The 20,537-nt window shown below is 47.1% G+C and overlaps 2 protein-coding genes across 2 annotated transcripts; one reads left to right on the top strand and one right to left on the bottom strand.

The window, feature by feature from the left end:
- The first annotated feature begins 11,480 nt into the window (after positions 1-11,480).
- Positions 11,481-12,864, top strand: LOC127299777 (probable F-box protein At2g36090). The gene has a single exon (XM_051329827.2). The coding sequence runs from the start codon at positions 11,702-11,704 to the stop codon at positions 12,641-12,643; it is 942 nt and encodes a 313-aa protein (XP_051185787.1). The 5' UTR covers positions 11,481-11,701; the 3' UTR covers positions 12,644-12,864.
- Positions 12,865-15,550: 2,686 nt separating this feature from the next.
- Positions 15,551-19,918, bottom strand: LOC127299776 (mRNA-decapping enzyme-like protein). The gene is made up of 8 exons (XM_051329826.2): positions 19,653-19,918; positions 19,537-19,577; positions 19,381-19,430; positions 17,826-17,970; positions 17,075-17,131; positions 16,817-16,937; positions 15,940-16,365; positions 15,551-15,865 (listed from the first exon to the last, which is right to left on the bottom strand). The coding sequence occupies exons 1-8, from the start codon at positions 19,830-19,832 to the stop codon at positions 15,812-15,814; spliced, it is 1,074 nt and encodes a 357-aa protein (XP_051185786.1). The 5' UTR covers positions 19,833-19,918; the 3' UTR covers positions 15,551-15,811.
- Positions 19,919-20,537: the final 619 nt, after the last annotated feature.

Here is a 20,537-nt window from a genome sequence, read left to right as displayed (position 1 = left end):
CCAATTTATTTATCGTTTGTCCTTGTTGTTCTACCATATAACATTTATTAACTTGAAAGTTAATGTGTTTTCATAATGTGTATAATTCAACATTCTATGATACTAGAAGAATATACATCACGCGGCGTAGCGGGAATTTCTTTAGAAACTCTATTTCATAGACGAAAAAGTATAAGATGAAACATGAAGTTGCTAGTAAGAATAAGCTAGATTTATTTCGCCGCCGTGAGCGACATGCTAAATTTTGTTGACGTAAAATAGTTGTGTATTTACCAATTAAGCGAGACACAATTAATTGTCCAGACTAATAAACCTAGAATATTTGGTTATGCCTTAAACAAAAATAGCGGGTGTAGTTAGGAGTGGAACGAGTACACTAGCTACAGTTATTGCCTTACTGTCACTGACTGTCTCTTTGACGCGAAACACACGTGGTTAGGTCCCTCCAACTTTGAAATAGCACATGTGGAAAATAAGAAACCACGCATGTCAAATACCAGCGATAAACCGTGTGTTGAGCACAGGAGACACGCCAACCTTTGAAAGAATCAGGTCGTTTAGTCACGACTCATTAATGTGAGGAAAATGGGACCATTGTTTCGTTGCCCATCAACATTAGGCTGGTCATAGTGCATAGTATCATATTGTAGTATCATGCATATGATACTTGTCTATGATACTATCACTATAGTGGATGGTATTATAGAGTAGTATCATAATCTTCTAAATTTATTATTTTGTAGAATCCCAATACAAAATGTGTGTACAAGATCTATTTAGCATTAGCTTTTCTCGTAATGTGTGCTATGATACAGTGTCCACCTATGTTACTCTAATCTCATCTCTCCTCATTAATTAGATGCCACATCAGCATTTTTGTAGGCCTAAGATGCATGATACTACCTAAGATACTAGCACTATGGTCAGCCTTACGTACGGGCCGTGCTAATGCAACCGTCGTTCCTCTGCTTGCCTCCAAGTCTTGTCACTCTGCCCCGCCGTTAAGACGTTCTCACCTACAAGACCCGACGGCGGCATGTCTTAAACCTTGTTCGGGACATGGAGACATTTTCACGTGTTTATTCAGAATAAATCTCAGAAACTGAGAAAGAGTGAATTCTACTTTTGTACCTTGTGGTTGTGCAATTATGACACATATTACTCCATTTAGTAGAGCTTCTCCCAAAATATCCCATTTAGGAGACTTCAAATATGGTTTCATCCTAATTTAACATTTTGCTTGTAATTGTTCGATAGGATAGGTATGATGCGTCGATGTGAAGCGACAAAATATGTAAATATCGGAGGACATGGTGGACGATTATGTCCAAACTTGTTTAATCCATATGTTCCATTTGTTACTACCGTCTCTTGGTTAGGAAAGTGGATGTACAACCCAGCCACCCAGGTTCAAGTCTCCAGGTACGTGAATTTGGGTTCTTATTATTTAAAAACAAAATCACTGTAGGTGCTTCCCCTACCGTATTCCTTTTAAAAAATAGCCATACATCAGAAAACAAGGGCCTATGATGAGGTCTAAGACCCCGTGTGTGGCCCGATCTCGCGGATTGACTTCGAAACCAAGGGGGAAGATGGGAAAACGCGAGGAACACGAAGAACACGGCGATGAACACGAGGAACTCCGAGACTCACGCACACACACACCCCGATACACCCGATGCTTACCTCCGTGGCTCGATGGACCACGCCAATAGAATCTCCGAGGAAGAGACACGCGGTAGAATTCCCCGGGGAGAGATTGGGATTGGAGAAGAAGAGCTTGGTGAGAGAGAGAGAGTATCTTGTACTAGAATCTCACTCAACAAGTTCCAAATCAACAACCAAGGTGCCTTGATTACAGAGGGATGATACCCAAGGGAGACTAAGCTCAAATTTAGGTTTGAGTTCAAAACAAGTCTAAAGAGCTAAAGGGGCGTCCTGGGGGTATTTATAGTCTTACAAGGCGTCATGGGCCGAAAAGGTAAGTTCGGGCCGAAAATATAACTTAAGTCGTGCAGGCCGGTCAGGAGGCCGGTCAGACCGGGCCTGTGACCGGGCGGGCCGGTCAGGGGGCCGGTCGACCGGGCTCGTGGACCGGGCGGTCCGGTTTCGAGCCGGGCCTGGGACCGGGCGGCGACCGGACGAGGCTCCAAGTCCCCTGGATGGCGCCCGGATGTCACGAGCGCAAATCCCGGTTGCCGACCGGGCGGTCCGGTCAGGAGGCCGGTCAGACCGGGCTGTGGACCGGGTGGTCCGGTCAGTGGAGCCGGCCGACCGGGTTGGGGCCGGCCGTCCGTCTTCTCTTCCTTGCGCTCTTCGGGCGACTTCCTGTCCAGCTCCATGTCCATCTTCATGTCCATCTTCTTGTCCAGCTGCTCCTCTCCTCCCTTTGACCATGGCGTATCCTCCTCTTGGTGACCTTGATGCTCCTTGTACCTAATGACACATAACACGTCGGCATGAGGTAGCAATCCATCCAAAGGTGTACCAAGATCAAGGGTGGTGAGGAGCGAGTTCACCTCATCATGTAGTGCTTTGACTCGGGCTCGTGTCATCGGTCCACTTGGGGGACTTGTTGGTCTTGGTGTAGCGACGTCGGTGACCGGGGCTACATCATCTCCCCCCCCTTGGGAAAGAGTCGTCCTCGACTCTTGCACCTCCTCATCTCCATGATAGGGTGACAAGTCCGAGACGTTGAACGTGTTGCTCACCAAGTACTTGGATGTTGGTATGTCGATGACGTAAGCGTTGTCGTTGATGCGCTTAAGGACCTTGAAGGGGCCATCTCCTCTTGGCTTGAGCTTGGAGTTGCGCTCATGAGGGAACCTTTCCTTTCGGAGGTGGATCCAAACGAGGTCTCCTTCTTCGAATATCCTTGCCTTCTTCTTGGCGTTGAGGCGGTTGGCTTGACGAAGAACATGTTCTTGTATGGTTGCCCTTGTCTCTTCATGTAGTTTCTTGACGGCGGTGGCGCGCTTGTCGAAGTCCATGTTGATGCGCTCGTGGAGAGGAAGCGGAAGTATGTCGAGTGCCGTGTAAGGTTCGAAGCCATAGACGACCATGAAGGGGCTCCTTGATGTAGTCTTGTGCTTGGCGCGGTTGTAGGCGAACTCGGCGTGGGGAAGGCACTCCTCCCATGACCTCAAGTTTTCTTCCACGAGGACCCGTAGGAGGGTGGAGAGGCTTCGATTGACCACTTCCGTTTGGCCGTCCGTTTGCGGGTGCGATGATGATGAGAACAAGAGCTTGACTCCAAACTTCGCCATGATCGACTTCCAAAGATAACTCATGAACTTGACGTCTCGATCCGACACAATGCTTTGTGGTACTCCATGTAGGCGAACTATTTCCTGAAAAACAATGAAGCAATGTGTGAAGCATCGTCGCTCTTATGGCAAGGTATGAAATGAGCCATCTTAGAGAATCTATCCACTACAACAAATATGGAATCATGACCATGCTTAGTGCGAGGCAAGCCTAGAAACGAAATCCATGCTAATATCGGTCCATGGTGCATAAGGAATAGGCAATGGCATGTAAAGACCATAAGGGTTGGAGGTAGACTTAGCTTGTAAGCATGTTGTGCACCGACGGCAAAGGCGCTCCACATCTCGCTTCATCTTTGGCCAATAGTAGTGGGTTGAGAGCATGGCATATGTCTTGTCACGGCCAAAGTGGCCCATAAGGCCTCCTCCATGAGACTCTTGCAAAAGCAATTTTCGAAGCGAAGACGCGGGAATGCAAATCTTGTTGGCTTTGAACAAATAGCCATCATGCAAATAGAAATCATCCACTCCTCGCTCAACGGAGCACTTCTCAAAAAATGGGAGCAAAGAAAGAATCGGAAGGATAGTGTTCTTTTATCTCTTCAAGTCCCAAAACATGAAAATCCAAACGAGTTAGCAAAAGGGTGTTTTTGGGAAAGAGCATCCGCCACAACATTGTCCTTGCCCTTCTTGTATTTGATCACATATGGGAAGGACTCAATGAACTCGACCCATTTTGCATGTCGTTTGTTCAAGTTGTGTTGGCTTTTCAAATATTTCAAGGACTCGTGGTCGGAATGAATGATAAACTCTTTTGGCCAAAGATAGTGTTGCCAAACTTCAAGAACACGAACCAAAGCGTAGAGCTCCTTGTCATATATAGGATAGTTGAGGCGTGCGCCATCTAACTTCTCACTATAGTATGCCACGGGTTTGCCCTCTTGCATAAGAACACCACCAATACCAAGCCCACTTGCGTCACACTCAATCTCAAAAGTTTTTGCAAAATTTGGAAGAACAAGAAGTGGAGCTTCGGTAAGGCGTTTCTTCAACTCATCAAAAGCATTTTGTTGGGCCTTGTCCCAAACAAACGGAACATTCTTCTTGGTAAGCTCATTCAAAGGGCAAGCAATGGTGCTAAAGTCTTTGACAAAGCGGCGGTAAAACCCGGCAAGTCCATGGAAGCTTCGGACTTGGCCAACATTTGTAGGGGTAGGCCAATTATGGATGGCCTCCACCTTGGAAGAATCAACTTCAATCCCATTAGCGGAAACCACAAAACCAAGAAAAACCAATTTGTTTTGAGCAAATGTGCACTTGGGGAGGTTAGCATAAAGCTTTTCATGGCGCAAGATGCACAAGACTTCTCTCACATGTTGCACATGGTCCTCGAGGTTTTTGCTATAAATAAGAATATCATCGAAGTAAACAACCACGCTCTTGCCAATGAGAGGACGCAAGATGTGATTCATGAGGCGCATGAAAGTAGATGGTGCATTGGAAAGACCGAAAGGCATAACGAGCCATTCATAGAGACCAAGTTTGGTCTTGAATGCCGTTTTCCATTCATCACCAATAGCCATGCGGATTTGATGGTAACCACTACGCAAATCGACTTTAGAGAAAATCGTGGCACCACTAAGTTCATCTAGCATGTCATCTAAACGCGGAATGGGATGGCGGTAACGGACGGTAATGGCATTGATGGGGCGACAATCCATACACATCCGTTGCGTCTCATCCGGTTTAGGCACAAGGATCACGGGAACCGCACAAGGGCTAAGGCTTTCACGGACATACCCTTTGGCGAGGAGATCTTGAATTTGACGGTTGATCTCCTTGGTCTCTTCGGGGTTGGTGCGGTAGGCGGCACGGTTTGGGAGCGGAGCGCCGGGTATGAGGTCGATGCGGTGTTCTATGCCGCGGAGTGGTGGTAGTCCATGAGGGAGCTCGTCGGGGAAGACGTCTTGAAATTCCTGCAAAAGAGACAACAAAGACGGAGGAATGTTGATTAAGTCGTTAGTCTCCGACGCGGGTCCCTTGCATATGAGCACATAGTGCAATATGGTGGATGGGTTTTCTTGGAGCTCTCTCCACTCACTCTTGGTGGCTAGAAGGACACTCTTGGACTCACTCATATATGGCTTGTGGCGTTCACTCTCTTTGTGGTGGGTCGCTCCCTCTCCTCTCATCTCACTATGGTGGGTGTGGAGTTGTGCCCTCGCTAAAGCCTTCGCATTGTCCGCGATGATTTGGCTAGGAGTCATCGGGCGCAACTCGAACTTCTTGTCGTTGACCTTGAAGGTGTATGTGTTGGAGAGTCCATCATGTATAGCCTTCTTGTCATATTGCCAAGGGCGGCCAAGCAACATGTGGCACACCGTCATGGGTACCACGTCACACTCGATGGTGTCCTCATAAGGGCCGATCTTGAAGTTGACGGTGACGGTATGTTGTATCTTGACGTTGCCCTTGTCACTCAACCATTGGATATGGTAGGGGTGAGGATGCTTGCGGAGAGAAAGGTGGAGCTTCTCACACAACTCGGTGCTTGCAAGGTTATGGCAACTTCCACCATCTATGATGACCTTGATCGACTTGCCACCAATTCCGGCACGGGTTTGGAAGATGTTGCACCGTTGGTCTTCCATAGCATGAGGTTGTGTGGTTAGCACCCTTGTGACCACAAGTGAGGGACTTGGGTCATGCTCACATAAGAGAGGATCTTCTCCAATATCTTGTTCATAAGCTTCTTCACTTGCCACGGCGGCTTGCACAAGGGCTTCATATTCGTCTTCATCAAGAGTCTCGATGTCACCATTCTCCATAGTGATCATGACCTTGGTGTTCTTGCACTCAAACGATTTGTGACCTTGGGTGCCACACTTGAAGCAAGTGACACTAGAGGGTCCCGTGGATGCCTTAGAGGAGGCGGTGGAGGAGACCGTTTGCTTCATGCGACTTTGGATAGTCGGTTTCTTGGAAGGTGTAGAGGATGCGTCGGCCTTGGCACTTGTAGCATAAGGAGTTGATGTAGTAGGAGGAGTCGATGTAGCGAGCTTGGAGGAGAAATAGGACTTGGCCTTGGAGTACTTGATGTCCTCAATCACTTGGCGCTCGGCCTTGGATGCTTGGTGGACTAACTCAACCATGTTGGAGTAGGGTTGGAACTCGACAATCCTCTTGATAGGGTAAGTAAGGCCATTGAAGAAACGAGCAATTGTTTGTTCCTCGGACTCTTGGATGTTGGCTCGCATCATAGTGAGCTCCATCTCCTTGTAGAACTCCTCAACGGTTTTGGTGCCTTGCTTCAACTTTTGGAGCTTGTTGAAGAGGTCTTTCATGTAGTGCTTTGGGACAAAGCGAGCATGCATCTCCTTTTTCATATCTTCCCAAGTGTCAATTGGAGGTTCACCCTTTTCTTCGCGAAGAGTGAGGACTTGCTCCCACCAAGTGTTGGCGTAGTCTTCAAACTCGAGTGATGCCATAGCCACTTTCTTGGCACCGGAGTAGTTGTGGATGCGGAAGATCTTGTCCACCTTGAGTGCCCATGAGAGGTACGCTTCGGCGTCGTCTTCACCTTTGAACTTGGGCATGTTGAACTTGAGCTTGCCATACATGTTCTCTTCATCCTCCAAGTTTCTTCTACGAGGAGGGGCGCCGTCAACTCTTGCGGCTAGAGGTGGAATAGGAGGTCTTCTACGGCCAACCATAGCATTGGGTTGGTGGTGGAGTTGAACACTTGCTTCACTTGGTTCACGGTGAGGATGTGGTTGAAGATCTTGTCGCGGTTGAGGACGATGCTCAATGTTGGGTCTCTCATCTTGATCATGGTGAGGCTCTCCTCGTCCACGTTGGTCATGGTGAGGGTGGCGACGAAGATCTCGCCGAGGTGGATCTTGAGGATCTTGGTCTTGGGGATGGCCATCACGCCCATGGTGGGCATGGCGATCCGCTTGGTGACGATCTTGGTGAAGGCCTTGAGCTTGTGGAGGACGCTCATGTGGACGAGCATGGCGATGTATTTCTCCACGCCTAGAGTTGGAGTGAGAGTCTTCATGACGAGCATGTTGGCGATGAGGTCGATGATGGTCTTCACGCCTTGAGGAAGAGCTTGGGGATGAAATGCCACCATGAGAGTAATGGTCTTCATGCCTTGAGGAAGAGCTTGATGAAGAGGAAGTAGAACGGTGTCGACGATGGCGACCCAAGTTGGTGATGGCGCGCTCGAGGCTATCCATGCGCCGCTCCATGTTGGCATCATTGGCCGCCATTTGGCCATTCAAGTTGTCCGTAGCTTCACGAAGAAGGGCCAAGTCTTGGTTGACGGTGGAGAAGTTGTGAGCCACCTCATTGTATTGCTCATCGATGCGCGTCTCGAAGAGAGAGAGTTGCTCCTTGAACTCTTGTCGTTGCGTCCATAGGTTGTGTTGAGTAGCCAACCTCTCGGTGTTGCGAAGGATCTCTTCATCCCTATTGGTATCTCCGGTCCTATCCATGATGCAAAGACAAGAACTATGTTGTGTATGTTAGTGGAAGGAGACTACCTCGTACCCTTACCAAGGTAAGATAGTATTGAGGCAATCCACCCAACCGAAAGCAAGATCAAGTGTATCGGGGACACACGCAAAACCACACGCAAAAGCTAGCAAATATGGTGTTAGGCGAGTGTTGTGGAAAGCCAAAAGACAAATCCAAGATCGAGTATGTTGTTAAAAGTGGGTAAAGTCCAAAAATCCAAATGTCAATGTGAAGATCACTATAAACACGGAAAAAGATGTGGAACACACACACGAGATAAATGGGGTTAGTGCAACCAAAAGTGAGCGGAAAAGTGTATGTATAAGTGCTCGGTGTCACACTAACACAAGGAGAGCCAAAGCTTTGGTTGCAAAGGAAGAGACAACAAGATTCACACGTGGCCTCTCTTCTCCTATCTCTCTTTGCTTAAAAGCTTTTTCTCTTTTGTATATGGCGGCACTTGCACTCGTTTGTATCTTTGGTGGCACGTGGACACTTTTGTGTATATGGGCGTATGGATGTATGGATGTATGGATGTATGGTGCTACTCGCACTCTTTTTGTGTTTTTGGGGCTTTTTGACGCACTATGTTAGCGTTAGCCTCGCTTTTGCTATCTTGCCACACGAGTGTTTGCTTGGATGCCTTACTCAACGCGACACACACACCTCACAATGCGGGGCCACGTGCAATGTCTCGCAACACTAAACAAGCAATGCTCGATGGGATAGATCGCAAAAGGAAGAGGGGTTACAAGGTGACCTGCAAGTTATACCTGCGATGGTGGTGGTGGTGGTGGTGGTGGTGGAGATCGCCGGATGTCAAGGTCGAAGGGGGCGTTGCGTCGCCCGGTCGGAGGCCCGGTTGGACCGGGTTCTGGACCGGCTTGCCCGGTTGCCGCCCGGTTGACCGGGTGCTGGGCCGGCTCGGCCGGTCGAGGGCCCGGTTGACCGGCTGCTCAACCGGATTTCGCGGGATGAGCTTTCTCTCTCCTGTTCTTCACGAAAACCAAGCCAAATCGACCAAATCGAAGGGAAACGATGGAATTGGAGGCTAAAAGTTGGGGAAATAGTAGATCGAGCACAACAACACCAGATCCACGGACCAAAACCACTCAAAACGCAACCAAATCACAGATCGGTCAAGAGGCAATTTGGGGCTATTTTTGGGGATTTTTTGGAAAAATTTCTAGGAACGAAATCGTGTGGGTGGGAGGTCAAATCCGCGGTAACCAAGAGCTGCTGATACCATATGATGAGGTCTAAGACCCCGTGTGTGGCCCGATCTCGCGGATTGACTTCGAAACCAAGGGGGAAGATGGGAAAACGCGAGGAACACGAAGAACACGGCGATGAACACGAGGAACTCCGAGACTCACGCACACACACACCCCGATACACCCGATGCTTACCTCCGTGGCTCGATGGACCACGCCAATAGAATCTCCGAGGAAGAGACACGCGGTAGAATTCCCCGGGGAGAGATTGGGATTGGAGAAGAAGAGCTTGGTGAGAGAGAGAGAGTATCTTGTACTAGAATCTCACTCAACAAGTTCCAAATCAACAACCAAGGTGCCTTGATTACAGAGGGATGATACCCAAGGGAGACTAAGCTCAAATTTAGGTTTGAGTTCAAAACAAGTCTAAAGAGCTAAAGGGGCGTCCTGGGGGTATTTATAGTCTTACAAGGCGTCATGGGCCGAAAAGGTAAGTTCGGGCCGAAAATATAACTTAAGTCGTGCAGGCCGGTCAGGAGGCCGGTCAGACCGGGGCTGTGACCGGCGGGCCGGTCAGGGGGCCGGCCGACCGGGCTCGTGACCGGGCGGTCCGGTTTCGCACCGGGCTCGGGACCGGGCGGCGACCGGACGAGGCTCCAAGTCCCTCGGATGGCGCCCGGATGTCACGAGCGCAAATCCCGGCTGCCGACCGGCGGTCCGGTCGGGAGGCCGGTCAGACCGGGGCTGTGGACCGGGTGGTCCGGTCAGTGGAGCCGGCCGACCGGGTTCCGGGGCCGGCCGTCCGTCTTCTCTTCCTTGCGCTCTTCGGGCGACTTCCTGTCCAGCTCCATGTCCATCTTCATGTCCATCTTCTTGTCCAGCTGCTCCTCTCCTCCCTTTGACCATGGCGTATCCTCCTCTTGGTGACCTTGATGCTCCTTGTACCTAATGACACATAACACGTCGGCATGAGGTAGCAATCCATCCAAAGGTGTACCAAGATCAAGGGTGGTGAGGAGCGAGTTCACCTCATCATGTAGTGCTTTGACTCGGGCTCGTGTCATCGGTCCACTTGGGGGACTTGTTGGTCTTGGTGTAGCGACGTCGGTGACCGGGGCTACATCAGCCTAAATCTTTTAATTCCCTCGACATGGTAATTAGTGTCACAAATGCATAACTAGAAGGTAAAAAGTGAAATTCACTCATTGAGAAAAGACACAAGACAGGTTCTTTACATATAATGGTTTTGCTAACTCTCGGCCGACTGATTTGTGCCAGATATGAGTTGTAGTCTAGGTTGCAACTAAGATTTTAGTACTTGCACATAAGTTGCAACTGAGAAAAATATACATGAGTTGAAACTGAGAAAAATATTGTAGACCGTTAGATTCAGGTAAAATTCATACTATTAATTATAAGTTACAACATGAGTTGCAACTGAGATTCTTGTCACTTGGCTGAGAGTTAAGTTAATTTTCAGTCTAAGAATTAGTCACTCTCAAGTTTTGCTAATTCTGAGTCACTCTAGATCATAGGATTGTGCCATGATTTGTACTGGAACAAGTTGTAGGGTGAGTTGCAAACAAGAATTTTGTAGTTACACATGAGATTGCAAGTGAAAAAAAATCCAAAGCATTGGATTGTTTAGTAATGCTTGCTAGTTTTTTTTTAAATCAATACCATATATATTTATAGAAACAAATAATACATGGTAGAGATATATGAGTTGTCTCCATTGATTGCAATATAATATCTAAAAGAAAAGAGCAAATCTTTGAGGGACTTCAAACTCTTTCATCTTTCATGACATCTTGTATTTTCTTGAAGGTGGCCGGAGAAAATAAAACCATAGACTTGTATATACCAATTAAGATTGTTCATAATTTTAATTTGAGCCACAATACGAGGGTTAGCAACTATTGAAGTAGTCAATAACCACTAGCATGAGTACTAACATCAGTATACTAGGGAAAAATAGTCGAACAACATGGTCGACTTTGTTAGAGATCTGAGAGTACAAATCACCATTGTTTAGCACCGAATTTCGGCCTGGGGAGCCTCAGCGACTGGAGGTGCTCTTAGTTGCAAGTGAGAAAAATGCTTCCAAACCTTGCATTGCTTCCTTTGTTCGTGCGAGTCATGGTTGCCATGTGAAATTGAGGACGAAAGGAGCCAGTTGAAGAAAGCTCCCCTCCAGCCGTCATGCACATAGTTTAGTTTAAGCTCTGTATTTTAAACAAGTCGTGCATCCCACATAATCAGGCAGCTAAACACATTCGCTGCCACGTCGGTCAAACGTCAAAGGATCCATGCGTGCGTCCAACGTGGATCGCGTTGAAGGAACTGGCGCCACAGGAAAATCATATTTCCAGTCAGCTTCGCTTTGCTTTCCGGCACCGTCACCGTGGCGTCTCCCTTCTCCAGAAACGAACCAGTCGAAGGGAGCGCGCCATCGCTTTCAGACCGCGATCACTCACCTTCCCCGACAAATATATACCCAGATTACCATTACCCAGCTCGCTTCAAACCCAATCCGAATTCCAAGCACGTCCTGCCTACAAGAGGTCCATCTTAACAAGCATCAGCAAAGCTCACATCACAACCTGCTTACGGATTCCTAAGCTAGCCCGCTCGCAGCCTAGCAATCCGTACAAAGTTGCAGCACGGTCGTTGCACGTACGTGCGCGCGTGCCTGTGGTCATGGCGAGCGCTCGCGTTGACCAGATGGTGGAGACGGCGTGCGGCGACGGCGGCATCGAGACGGTCATCGAGGACCTCCCGGCGGACGTCATGGGCCTCGTCATCCGCCGCCTCGACGGCGCCTCGCTGGCGGCCATGGGGAGCGCGTGCTCGGGGTTCCGCGACCTCGCCAGCGACCCCGACGCGTGGCGGGCGCTCTGCCTCGACATGTGGCCGTCTGTCCGCGACGTCGCCTGCCTCGGCAGCGGCGGCTACCAGTCTCTCTACGCCAACGCGTTCCCGTTCCCGGCCGCATCATCCCCACCGGCCGCGCCCTCCCTCCCGGCGCGGCTCGTCTCGGCCGTCGACCTGCACCACAAGGGCGTGTGCATCATGTCGCGCGCCGTCGAGACGGACGCCTCGTCGCCCTGGTTCCAGGGCTCGCCGTTCCGCGTCGACGCGCTCGTTCAGGAGGGCTTCACGGCGCCGTGCCCGATCGCGCCGGACGAGCTCACGCTCAGCTGGATACTCATCGACCCGGCGACCGGCGCCGCGCTGAACGCCTCGAGCCGCCGCCCCGTGTCCGTCGACCGGACCTGGCTGAGCGGGGACGCCGTGGCGCGCTTCACCGTCGTGCTCGGCGGCGGCGTCGCGCTGGACGCGGCGGTCACGTGCGACGACCGCCGCGGCCACGTCAGGGAGGTCAGCCTGTGCGCGGGCGACGCGGAGGGCGGCGGCGTCAGCGGCCGGGACGGGCTGGCCGCGGTGGCCGCGGCCATGGCGACCGCCAGGCAGCGCCGTGGGGCGGAGGAGGCCGCCAGGCGGGTCTACCGGGAGTTCGCCCAGGGGAAGAGGGACAGGAAGGAGTGGAAGGCCAGGCGGGATGGCATCGTTGACCTCTGCTGCTCCGGCGTCGGCGCCGCCGCGTTACTATCGTTCTTGGTCATGCTCACGTTCCGCTGACCGCGCAACGGCCGGCATACACACCGATGCACCTAAATATACAGTTTGATGACGCGCTCTAAGAGTTAGTATATGGTTGGAACCTGTAGATACCGACTGCGATGTAGCTTAGCGCAATAGGCCCGGTTCTTTTCAAGAAATATGCAAGTAGATGACAACCTTTACCTAAATTACAATGTTTACCATTAAGATCATTCTTATGCATTTCAGTATTATCAGTACTCAAGTTTCCTCATTCGCAAAAAAAAAAAAAAAGTACTCAAGTTTCCTCGATCTCCTTTATGGGTGAAGCTAGGCGCCGGATGGGCTGGAGGTGCGCCTCATTGGTGGTTTCACGTGAACGACATGCTAAATATGCAACTAGATGACAACCTTTACCTAAATTATTATAATGTTTACCATTAAGATCATTCTTACGCATTTCAGTATGATTGCTCAAGTTTCCTCGATCTATTTATGGGCGACGCTAGGCGCCGGCTGGACTGCAAGTGCGCCTCATCGATCGTCTCACATGAACAACTCTTGCGCGTAACATTTTATTTACATATTTCAACATTCCTCACAACATTTGTCTTGCAACACGGAAAAGCGTTGCAACTTCTCAAACATATGGATGCAACTGAGTTTTGGTGTATGCAACAAATCTCTAACTGCCGCAACAGATATCAGAATGAACATTGAAACATAGAAATCAATGGTTGGGACAACGAGAACACTCTCCAACATAAAACACAACACTCGCAATAGGTGACAAGAATCATCGCAACATGCATCCTTGTATTTATGTAGCATAATACCCATGAGTTTCCAGTACATCAAAACGATGTACAAAACAAAACAAAAACTCCCCAAAAGGTAACCATTTATGGCCAACAATTGGTAGACTCTTTCGGCTCATAGACAACAAATCTGGCTTGCTAGAGGCCTCCTTCGTCGATCTCTGAGGTTGATCTCATCTTCCTCGACCACCCTCACCCCAAATTTTCCATTGGGCACCCAATGGAAAAGTTCAAACACGAAGGGTGGCGTGATCTTTGCGTTGTAGGACCAAATGGGAGAGAATAACTAAGCACACGCACGTTCGTTGATGGAAGCAATTCAAAGCTAGCTACACGAACTTCGACTCGCTATTCAAACAATCGTAGAACCACTAAGCCAGGACTAACCCACACAAAATTGTTGAAATCCTAGAAGACAAATTAGGGAGACCCAATCCCCCGTTCTCACATATTCAAATGAACTCACAAGAGCAATATTGGTAAGGTCTCTCGTAGTCTTCCAGCATAAGCTTGTAAAGTTTGACAAAAGGTTTCTAAAAGGATGGGGGAGATGGTGTTTTATAACCAAGGAAATTTTCCCTTCTGGACAAAATATTCAACTTGGAGAGCTATCGAGTATCTTCACTAATCCCCTCGCGGCCGGATACCTCCCACCAAATGATGCAAGGCTTTTGAGGTGGAAGTAGACTTGAAGAGGCTTCTAATTATATGCCTCCATTTTCACGCTGCTCTTCCATGATGGCGGCAACACACAAAAGAAAGAGGGAAAAGTCGAAGGCATCAGATTCACTCAAAACTTGTTTCGGAAATTTTGTTTCTTGATGGGAACAATGGTTATCAGCTTCCCTTGACATGGTGCCCAAGTTCCTCAACGTCAAATGAGATGAAAAAATAACCGTTTCATCAATGTTATATAAGATAAACTCGAAGTTGGTGTTTAATTGATCACTTATTTGGCTAGCACGACTTTCTTTGATTGGCCCAATAATGGTTAGGTTTGTATCGATGGTGGTGTCATCATCCCAACTAGATATCCTAGATCTTGGTGGCACGACAAACTCCCAAATTTAAGCTCCAGCTTGATGTCGGCCATGAGGCCAAGCTCGAGAATGTTGCGAGACACCAGTTGAGGGCGATTGTCCCGCTGAGGAGGAACTACTGTGGGAGGCATCGAAACAAGAGGTTGTTGCGCTGAGAGGAGACAAACTGCACATCACGTCGCTATTGTGCAGGGCAACCTGAACACGCTTGGAGGATCTATGGATCAGCTCGGCGGTATGATCATTTCCTTCATATATTATTACTCAAATACTAGTTGAGATCATCGAGATCCACATGTCGTGAATACTTACATCAAAATTCGCCAACTCTTCTTACAATTAAGTCTTTGTATTTGGAGAGAGTGCCTAACACCATTGTGAACAATAGCGATTGTTTTGAGAACTAATCCTTGCTGGCTTGATTGAATGGCTAGGAAGGCACTGGTATCCAAAATGTACCCGTCTACGTATTTATGTGTACTGTATTCTCAAAGAAAAAAGAGCAATACTTACTAATTATACTTGCTAATTATTCTATTGATCATCCACGATCTCTTGCCCGGGACAAAACACAAAATTGCCCATTGTCTGCCCCCGGCTCCATTTACACTGTCTGCTGATCGAGGCCAATGGTGCTATCACTATCTAGATCTCGACATCTAAAATAAAACTATCTTTAATCCGCCACCACCATCAGTTCGGCACCTCCCTGCAGCAATATTCGGTCCCTCCCCATGCAAGGGCAATGAAGCACTCCCTGTTAAGCCATTTTTTTTCTCAAAATGGAGGATAAACCACGTCCATAGATACATATAGCCAGCTGTGTGTCTAGCTGCATATAATAGATGATGCATAAATGTTTAGCTGAAACTCAGCTCATTTCCCTACCATCTGCTCACGGCTCTTGGATGGTTCTTCGATGCATGGAATTGTAAAGAGTCTGAGTGCCAAATTTCTGTGTTTTGCTTGGGAGTCTCCCTGACACACCACAGGCTATGTCAAGCAACTCAGACGCCCCCTTGGCAAAACCAGGGGCAATAAGAATCAACTACTCCCTACAAGGAACAGTTATAACAAAAAAATGATACTGAGGCTGTTGCATAACCTGTTTAAACTCGATGTTTAAAGTTACATAAATATACTGTACGACAATACAGATATTTGAAATAGGATCAGCAGAAATACTACCGAACGTTGCTATATGGAGTAATGCTCTACATAAACACATTTGGACCAAGCTATACATAAGTTCAAGGACTAAAGGCTAATAAAATGCATACAAAACTCAAAGAACAAAAGCACTCCTTTCGTCTTTGTCACAACCAGAATCTTCATAAATACCAAGTTGTCTATGTATGTGCATTCTGCAACTCCCGGTAGAATAAATCAATGAACTCGTCACTCTGTTAGCAAGACATGTGTTAGAGTGTATACAAGGATGGAAATGACAACTTCTCCCTTGTAATGTGAAACTTACCTGAACAAGTCTCTGGAGGGCATCCTTAACTAGATCCCTCGAAATAATACGCCCATCATTGTGCGCAGCAGGGGTAAGTGATGCAGGAGGAGTTGGTGGTGGAAACGGTTGAAGTAGGGGGGTACCATATGGAGGACGTTGGCTGGAAGTAGAACTTGGATGAAGAGGCGGCGCTGTAGGCATCAAGGATGAAGCCGGTTGCGCCAATGATGTGGAAGAGGATGGAGGAACAAAGAACGCTGGAGTTACAAGGTTTGTCGAGCGGCTAGTATGGGCATTAGTGTGGAGGGGCAGTGGTGGAGCTGATGATGAAGCAGTAATTTCATGTGTTGCACCAGCAGATGAAATGAGAGCAGCAAACTCTGTGGGTTGGTGAGCTATTCCAGTCATCGGTGCACTTGGTACACTCCCAATGTTGGCAGCGTTCTGTCAAAATGTCCAAAAATATAAATTCATCAGGCGTTTGACGCTGTAATTAGCAACAGTGATAATACCATTTATACAACTGCGATTAATGGCCAACAAGAGGCATTGTACTGGTATACTAGTCAAACAAGATGCCAGAACGGAAACAAAATTCAGAAACCAGATAAATGAAGATTTATTATTGAGCTCGGGAAATTTAGATGGAGTAATTTGGTAATGTTTGTGAGAAGAAACAGTGATGAATTACTCATCTCAATTGCCAAACAAAAAATAAATAGATAAACAATGAATGAGTTTGTGCTAGGGCCTAGGGCCAAGTTTATTAGCAAACCATAACACTAGCCATCAGATTTTCTGAGACCAGAACCAAGCTGCTGCAAACATGTACTATCTGAAGAAAAGTGCGAAAAAATAAATTGGAACGAAGCAAGAGAAAGTTCGGAGAACATACACTAAAATAATTGGCGAATGATTCGTCAAGGGTATCAGATATTGCACTAGATGATGGAGGAGGTTCAAGGGGGCCATCGATGGCAGAGGATGTAGGAACAGCCTCTAACTCCTCAAACTCACTGTGGCACATCAAAAGAATTCATCACAGGTACATTCAATATAAAACTCAATGCAAAGCCTACAAGACATTAACTTTGACAACATGAATTCCACCGACGAATGAAATTTATCGTATGCACAAGTCCAGAAGAAAAACCTTTTTATGGAAGACACTTTTGGCTTTGGGGGCACTTTGGCGTAAGCATTCAGAATCCTGCAGGAAAAGATTGAAAAAAAAAAGAATTAGAGCAAACAATAGATATATTGTGTACTAATTCCTGCTAATAGCATATAATCAGCTTTTGCAACAATTAATTTACAACTTGGTGGATGTATACTAAACCAGCAAATGATTCAGCTGACTTCTACACAAAGGTATAACTAGGCAGTTAATTTCCAAAATGCAAATATGAAGCTGAGTATTTGACAGTTCTCAGTTACAAAGTTCAAACATTTAGAATGTAATAAAAAAACTCTTCCCAAGTAAGTACTCCCGTTTCCTAAAATATGTAATTTTGAACATTGGCGGTCTTCAAAATACTACCTCCGTCCATAAAAGGATGTCTTAGATTTGTTTAAATTTTGATGTATGTAGACACTATTTAGTGTATAGATACATCCAAATTTAGACAAATCTAGACATCTTTTTGTGGACGCAGGGAATACAACTTTGAGGGTTTTATCAGTTGTTTTGATAGTCATATATCTCTATCAAATTTAACAAACTATGTATTATGCAAATACGTTTAGAGATAAACTAACACACATCATGTTCGACATGTAATCTGAATACTTCTAAATGCATTTGTAGTAAAAAATTCAAAAGTCAGGTCATCAATTTCAATTATGGTAAACCTTTGACTAAGCATCTTATGCACACAAAAGCAAGGGACCAAAGCGAGCTTCACCTTCCAAACAGACTCGCAACGGCTTCGCAGTCGTGTTGATTATAAAACCAAATGCCATTTACTTCTTGTGTAGCATTCCGGTACAACAAATATGGAGGCTGAAGTTCATATTCAAAATCACTCAATAGATCCTCCACAAGATTATCTGTCAGGACAAAAAAAAAGTCCTTTCATAAACCAATTAAATTATAGTATATCATATTAAAGTTGCGTGTACTCAAGCTTAGCAAGTTGTCGGTCTATGAAATCCTAACAAACATATGTAAAATACATATCGTGAGAATAGACCTATTCAACAGAAAATGATCCCAATATGTTCTGCTACTCTTAAGAGGGTTTGTGAGCTTTCAAAGACAAAATGTCCGAAGGCTCCACCATTGGTTGATTCTGCATGTCCAAATCCAATGCAAATCCTATTGAACTGCATAAATTCCTCCAGCGTCCGAAGATCTATTGTGATATATTTGCGGAAGGATTTGAAAAACGAGTCCGAAAGATTTTCTTCATCGGTGGATGAAGAATAACGAACATAAGAATTTCGACTGGCCTTGTTCACATGGGCTGTGTTTAGGTTTCATATTAATATGTTCTGTGTTTATGTTTCACATCAATTCCCTAGTAAATTTATGACGTAATACGAATGTTTCATGGACCACGTTCAAGGAATCATATATCGAGTGCTAATTCTAATAAGAGAATGAGTGCGAGGTATTTTATTTAGGGAAGGGAAAATAGGTTAGATACAGTGCATGCCAATTTGCACAAGGTCCCAGCTTTAGTCTGGTCGTTTGCTTACTTGGCATTGCCCAACAACAGTCAATCAGTCAACTGTATGCGAGATAGTTGAAATACGGTAGCCATAACGCACCAAGTGACCGTAACGTGTAACTGAAACTCTGGTACTGACTGCATTTCGGATAGTTTGAAGTCCAGTGACCAAAGTGAGTATGCAGTCCAAGTTCAATGACCGTGAATGGATTTTACAGAATATATTAATATCTACCAGATTTTCTCCAATGGATCCACTGACCAAGAATTAGCGCTGCAGGCCCTGCCAGATTTCTATGCAGGCATAAGGCTACGGTAAGATCCTAAGTTCTCTAGGATCATCTCTGACCCATGGTATATAGTATTTCAAAAGACCTAGAGTTGTGGAATCAGTGTAGAGGAAACGTCAGCCTAAATAAAAAAATATGCACAAAATATTATTCTTGGTTTTTCAATGTGGCTCAACAAAGAATCGGAGCACCCAAATTAGTTTGAAGCAATCAAACCTTGTATTCTTTTTTCTGGAAGTATGCGACTACAGCATTACTCAATTCAATGATGATTTAATCTACTTAACATAGGTGAATCTTAAGATTTAGGACGTGCTGACATTTAGCACGACGCAAAAAGTCTTGTTCGGACGTGGTATCTATCCTGTATTTGATTCAGAAGAACGGAAAAAAAAAAGGACCCGCTGTATCACAGACCAGCCCTATTTGTGCAATATCTAAACTACCACGACGGCAAGAGAGATGAGCTAATCGATTTAGGCGAAAGATGCACATACCAGTGTTGCGCCTGTTCATGACGATGAACTGGAACCTGGGCTGCGAGTTCCTACAAGCGATCCAACACAATCCAGAGACAATTAGCTGCCATACACGCACAAAACCCCGATTCCAAACCTAAAAATCCCTTTTCCCCAAATCTGGCTGGCTCTCACCTCTTCACCACGAAGAGCGATCCCTCCACGTCCTTCCGGCTCTGCGCAAAAATAGAAACCGCATCAGATCGGATCAGGTCCTCGATCGAGTGAGGCGAAGGCATCGGCGTGCTCACCCACTGGTTTTTGTCGATGTTGAAGTCGTAGAGCGTGACGTGGCCGGCGGTGATGAGGATGTCCTCGACGGCGGGGTCGAGGCGCTGGAGGACGGTGAGGTTGAGCAGGCGCGTGCCCTCGGCGTCCATGGCCAAGTTGGGCGTCACCTTCCCCCCGTTGGGCTGCGGCGGCGGCGGCATCGGGCGGCGGTGGATCTGAGAGGGCAGTAATCGAAATCGAGTATCGAGCAGGATGTCTGCTGTTTCTGGAACAGTCACGCCATAATAATAATACAACAACTGTACACCTCGGACACGGGAGGAGAGGAACGGATGGGGGAGATTGAAGTTGTAGTGGGCCATATTACGAGCTGATTTAGGGCCCACAGGATAGAGGCATTGGGCTCGGCCTTTATCTCCAAATTTTTTTTACAGTTTTCCCTTAAGTTAGGGTTTATTGTTCTCTCGCGGTATAGCCGGCGTTGAGATCTCATTTACCGTAGTTCACCAATCTCCTCGGTGTTGTTGTTCTCGGGCTGATCAAGGGGCAATCTACTATTGCTTCCTGGCATTGGTTCAGCGTAGCGGGAGGGTGGAGGCGCGGAGCTAGGGTTACGGGACTAGATCGGTATGGGATGTGGCTTTGGCCATGTCGAAGGAACAAGTGGGATCATCATCGGGTGGTGGTGATGGAGATCTGGAGGCAATGGCGAAGCAATTAGGCTTGAGGGAAGAGGACCTTGATGATGTTGTCCTCGTAGAGGAGAATTAGCAACCCGCGAAGGCCACGTGCTGGATGGCGACCGCAAATGTTTTTAGTGATGGAGAGTACTCCAACTTTTGGTTCTTTAAGAACATGAATACATAGATGGAGTTTATGATGTTAGGAATCCACTGAAGAGTGCG

The sequence above is a fragment of the Lolium perenne genome, chromosome 5 (genome assembly GCF_019359855.2).
Source record: "Lolium perenne isolate Kyuss_39 chromosome 5, Kyuss_2.0, whole genome shotgun sequence".
NCBI lineage: Eukaryota > Viridiplantae > Streptophyta > Magnoliopsida > Poales > Poaceae > Lolium > Lolium perenne.
This window is presented reverse-complemented; position numbering and strand designations above follow the sequence as displayed.

Coding starts and splice junctions, on each gene's coding strand:
- LOC127299777 (XM_051329827.2), top strand. CDS start 11,702: ATGGCGAGCGCTCGCGTTGACCAGATGGTGGAGACGGCGTGCGGCGAC.
- LOC127299776 (XM_051329826.2), bottom strand. CDS start 19,832: ATGCCGCCGCCGCCGCAGCCCAACGGGGGGAAGGTGACGCCCAACTTG. Junction 16,366..16,816: donor CATTCGCCAATTATTTTAGT/GTATGTTCTCCG, acceptor ACATTTTGACAG/AACGCTGCCAACATTGGGAG. Junction 15,866..15,939: donor CCCTCCAGAGACTTGTTCAG/GTAAGTTTCACA, acceptor TCTTGCTAACAG/AGTGACGAGTTCATTGATTT.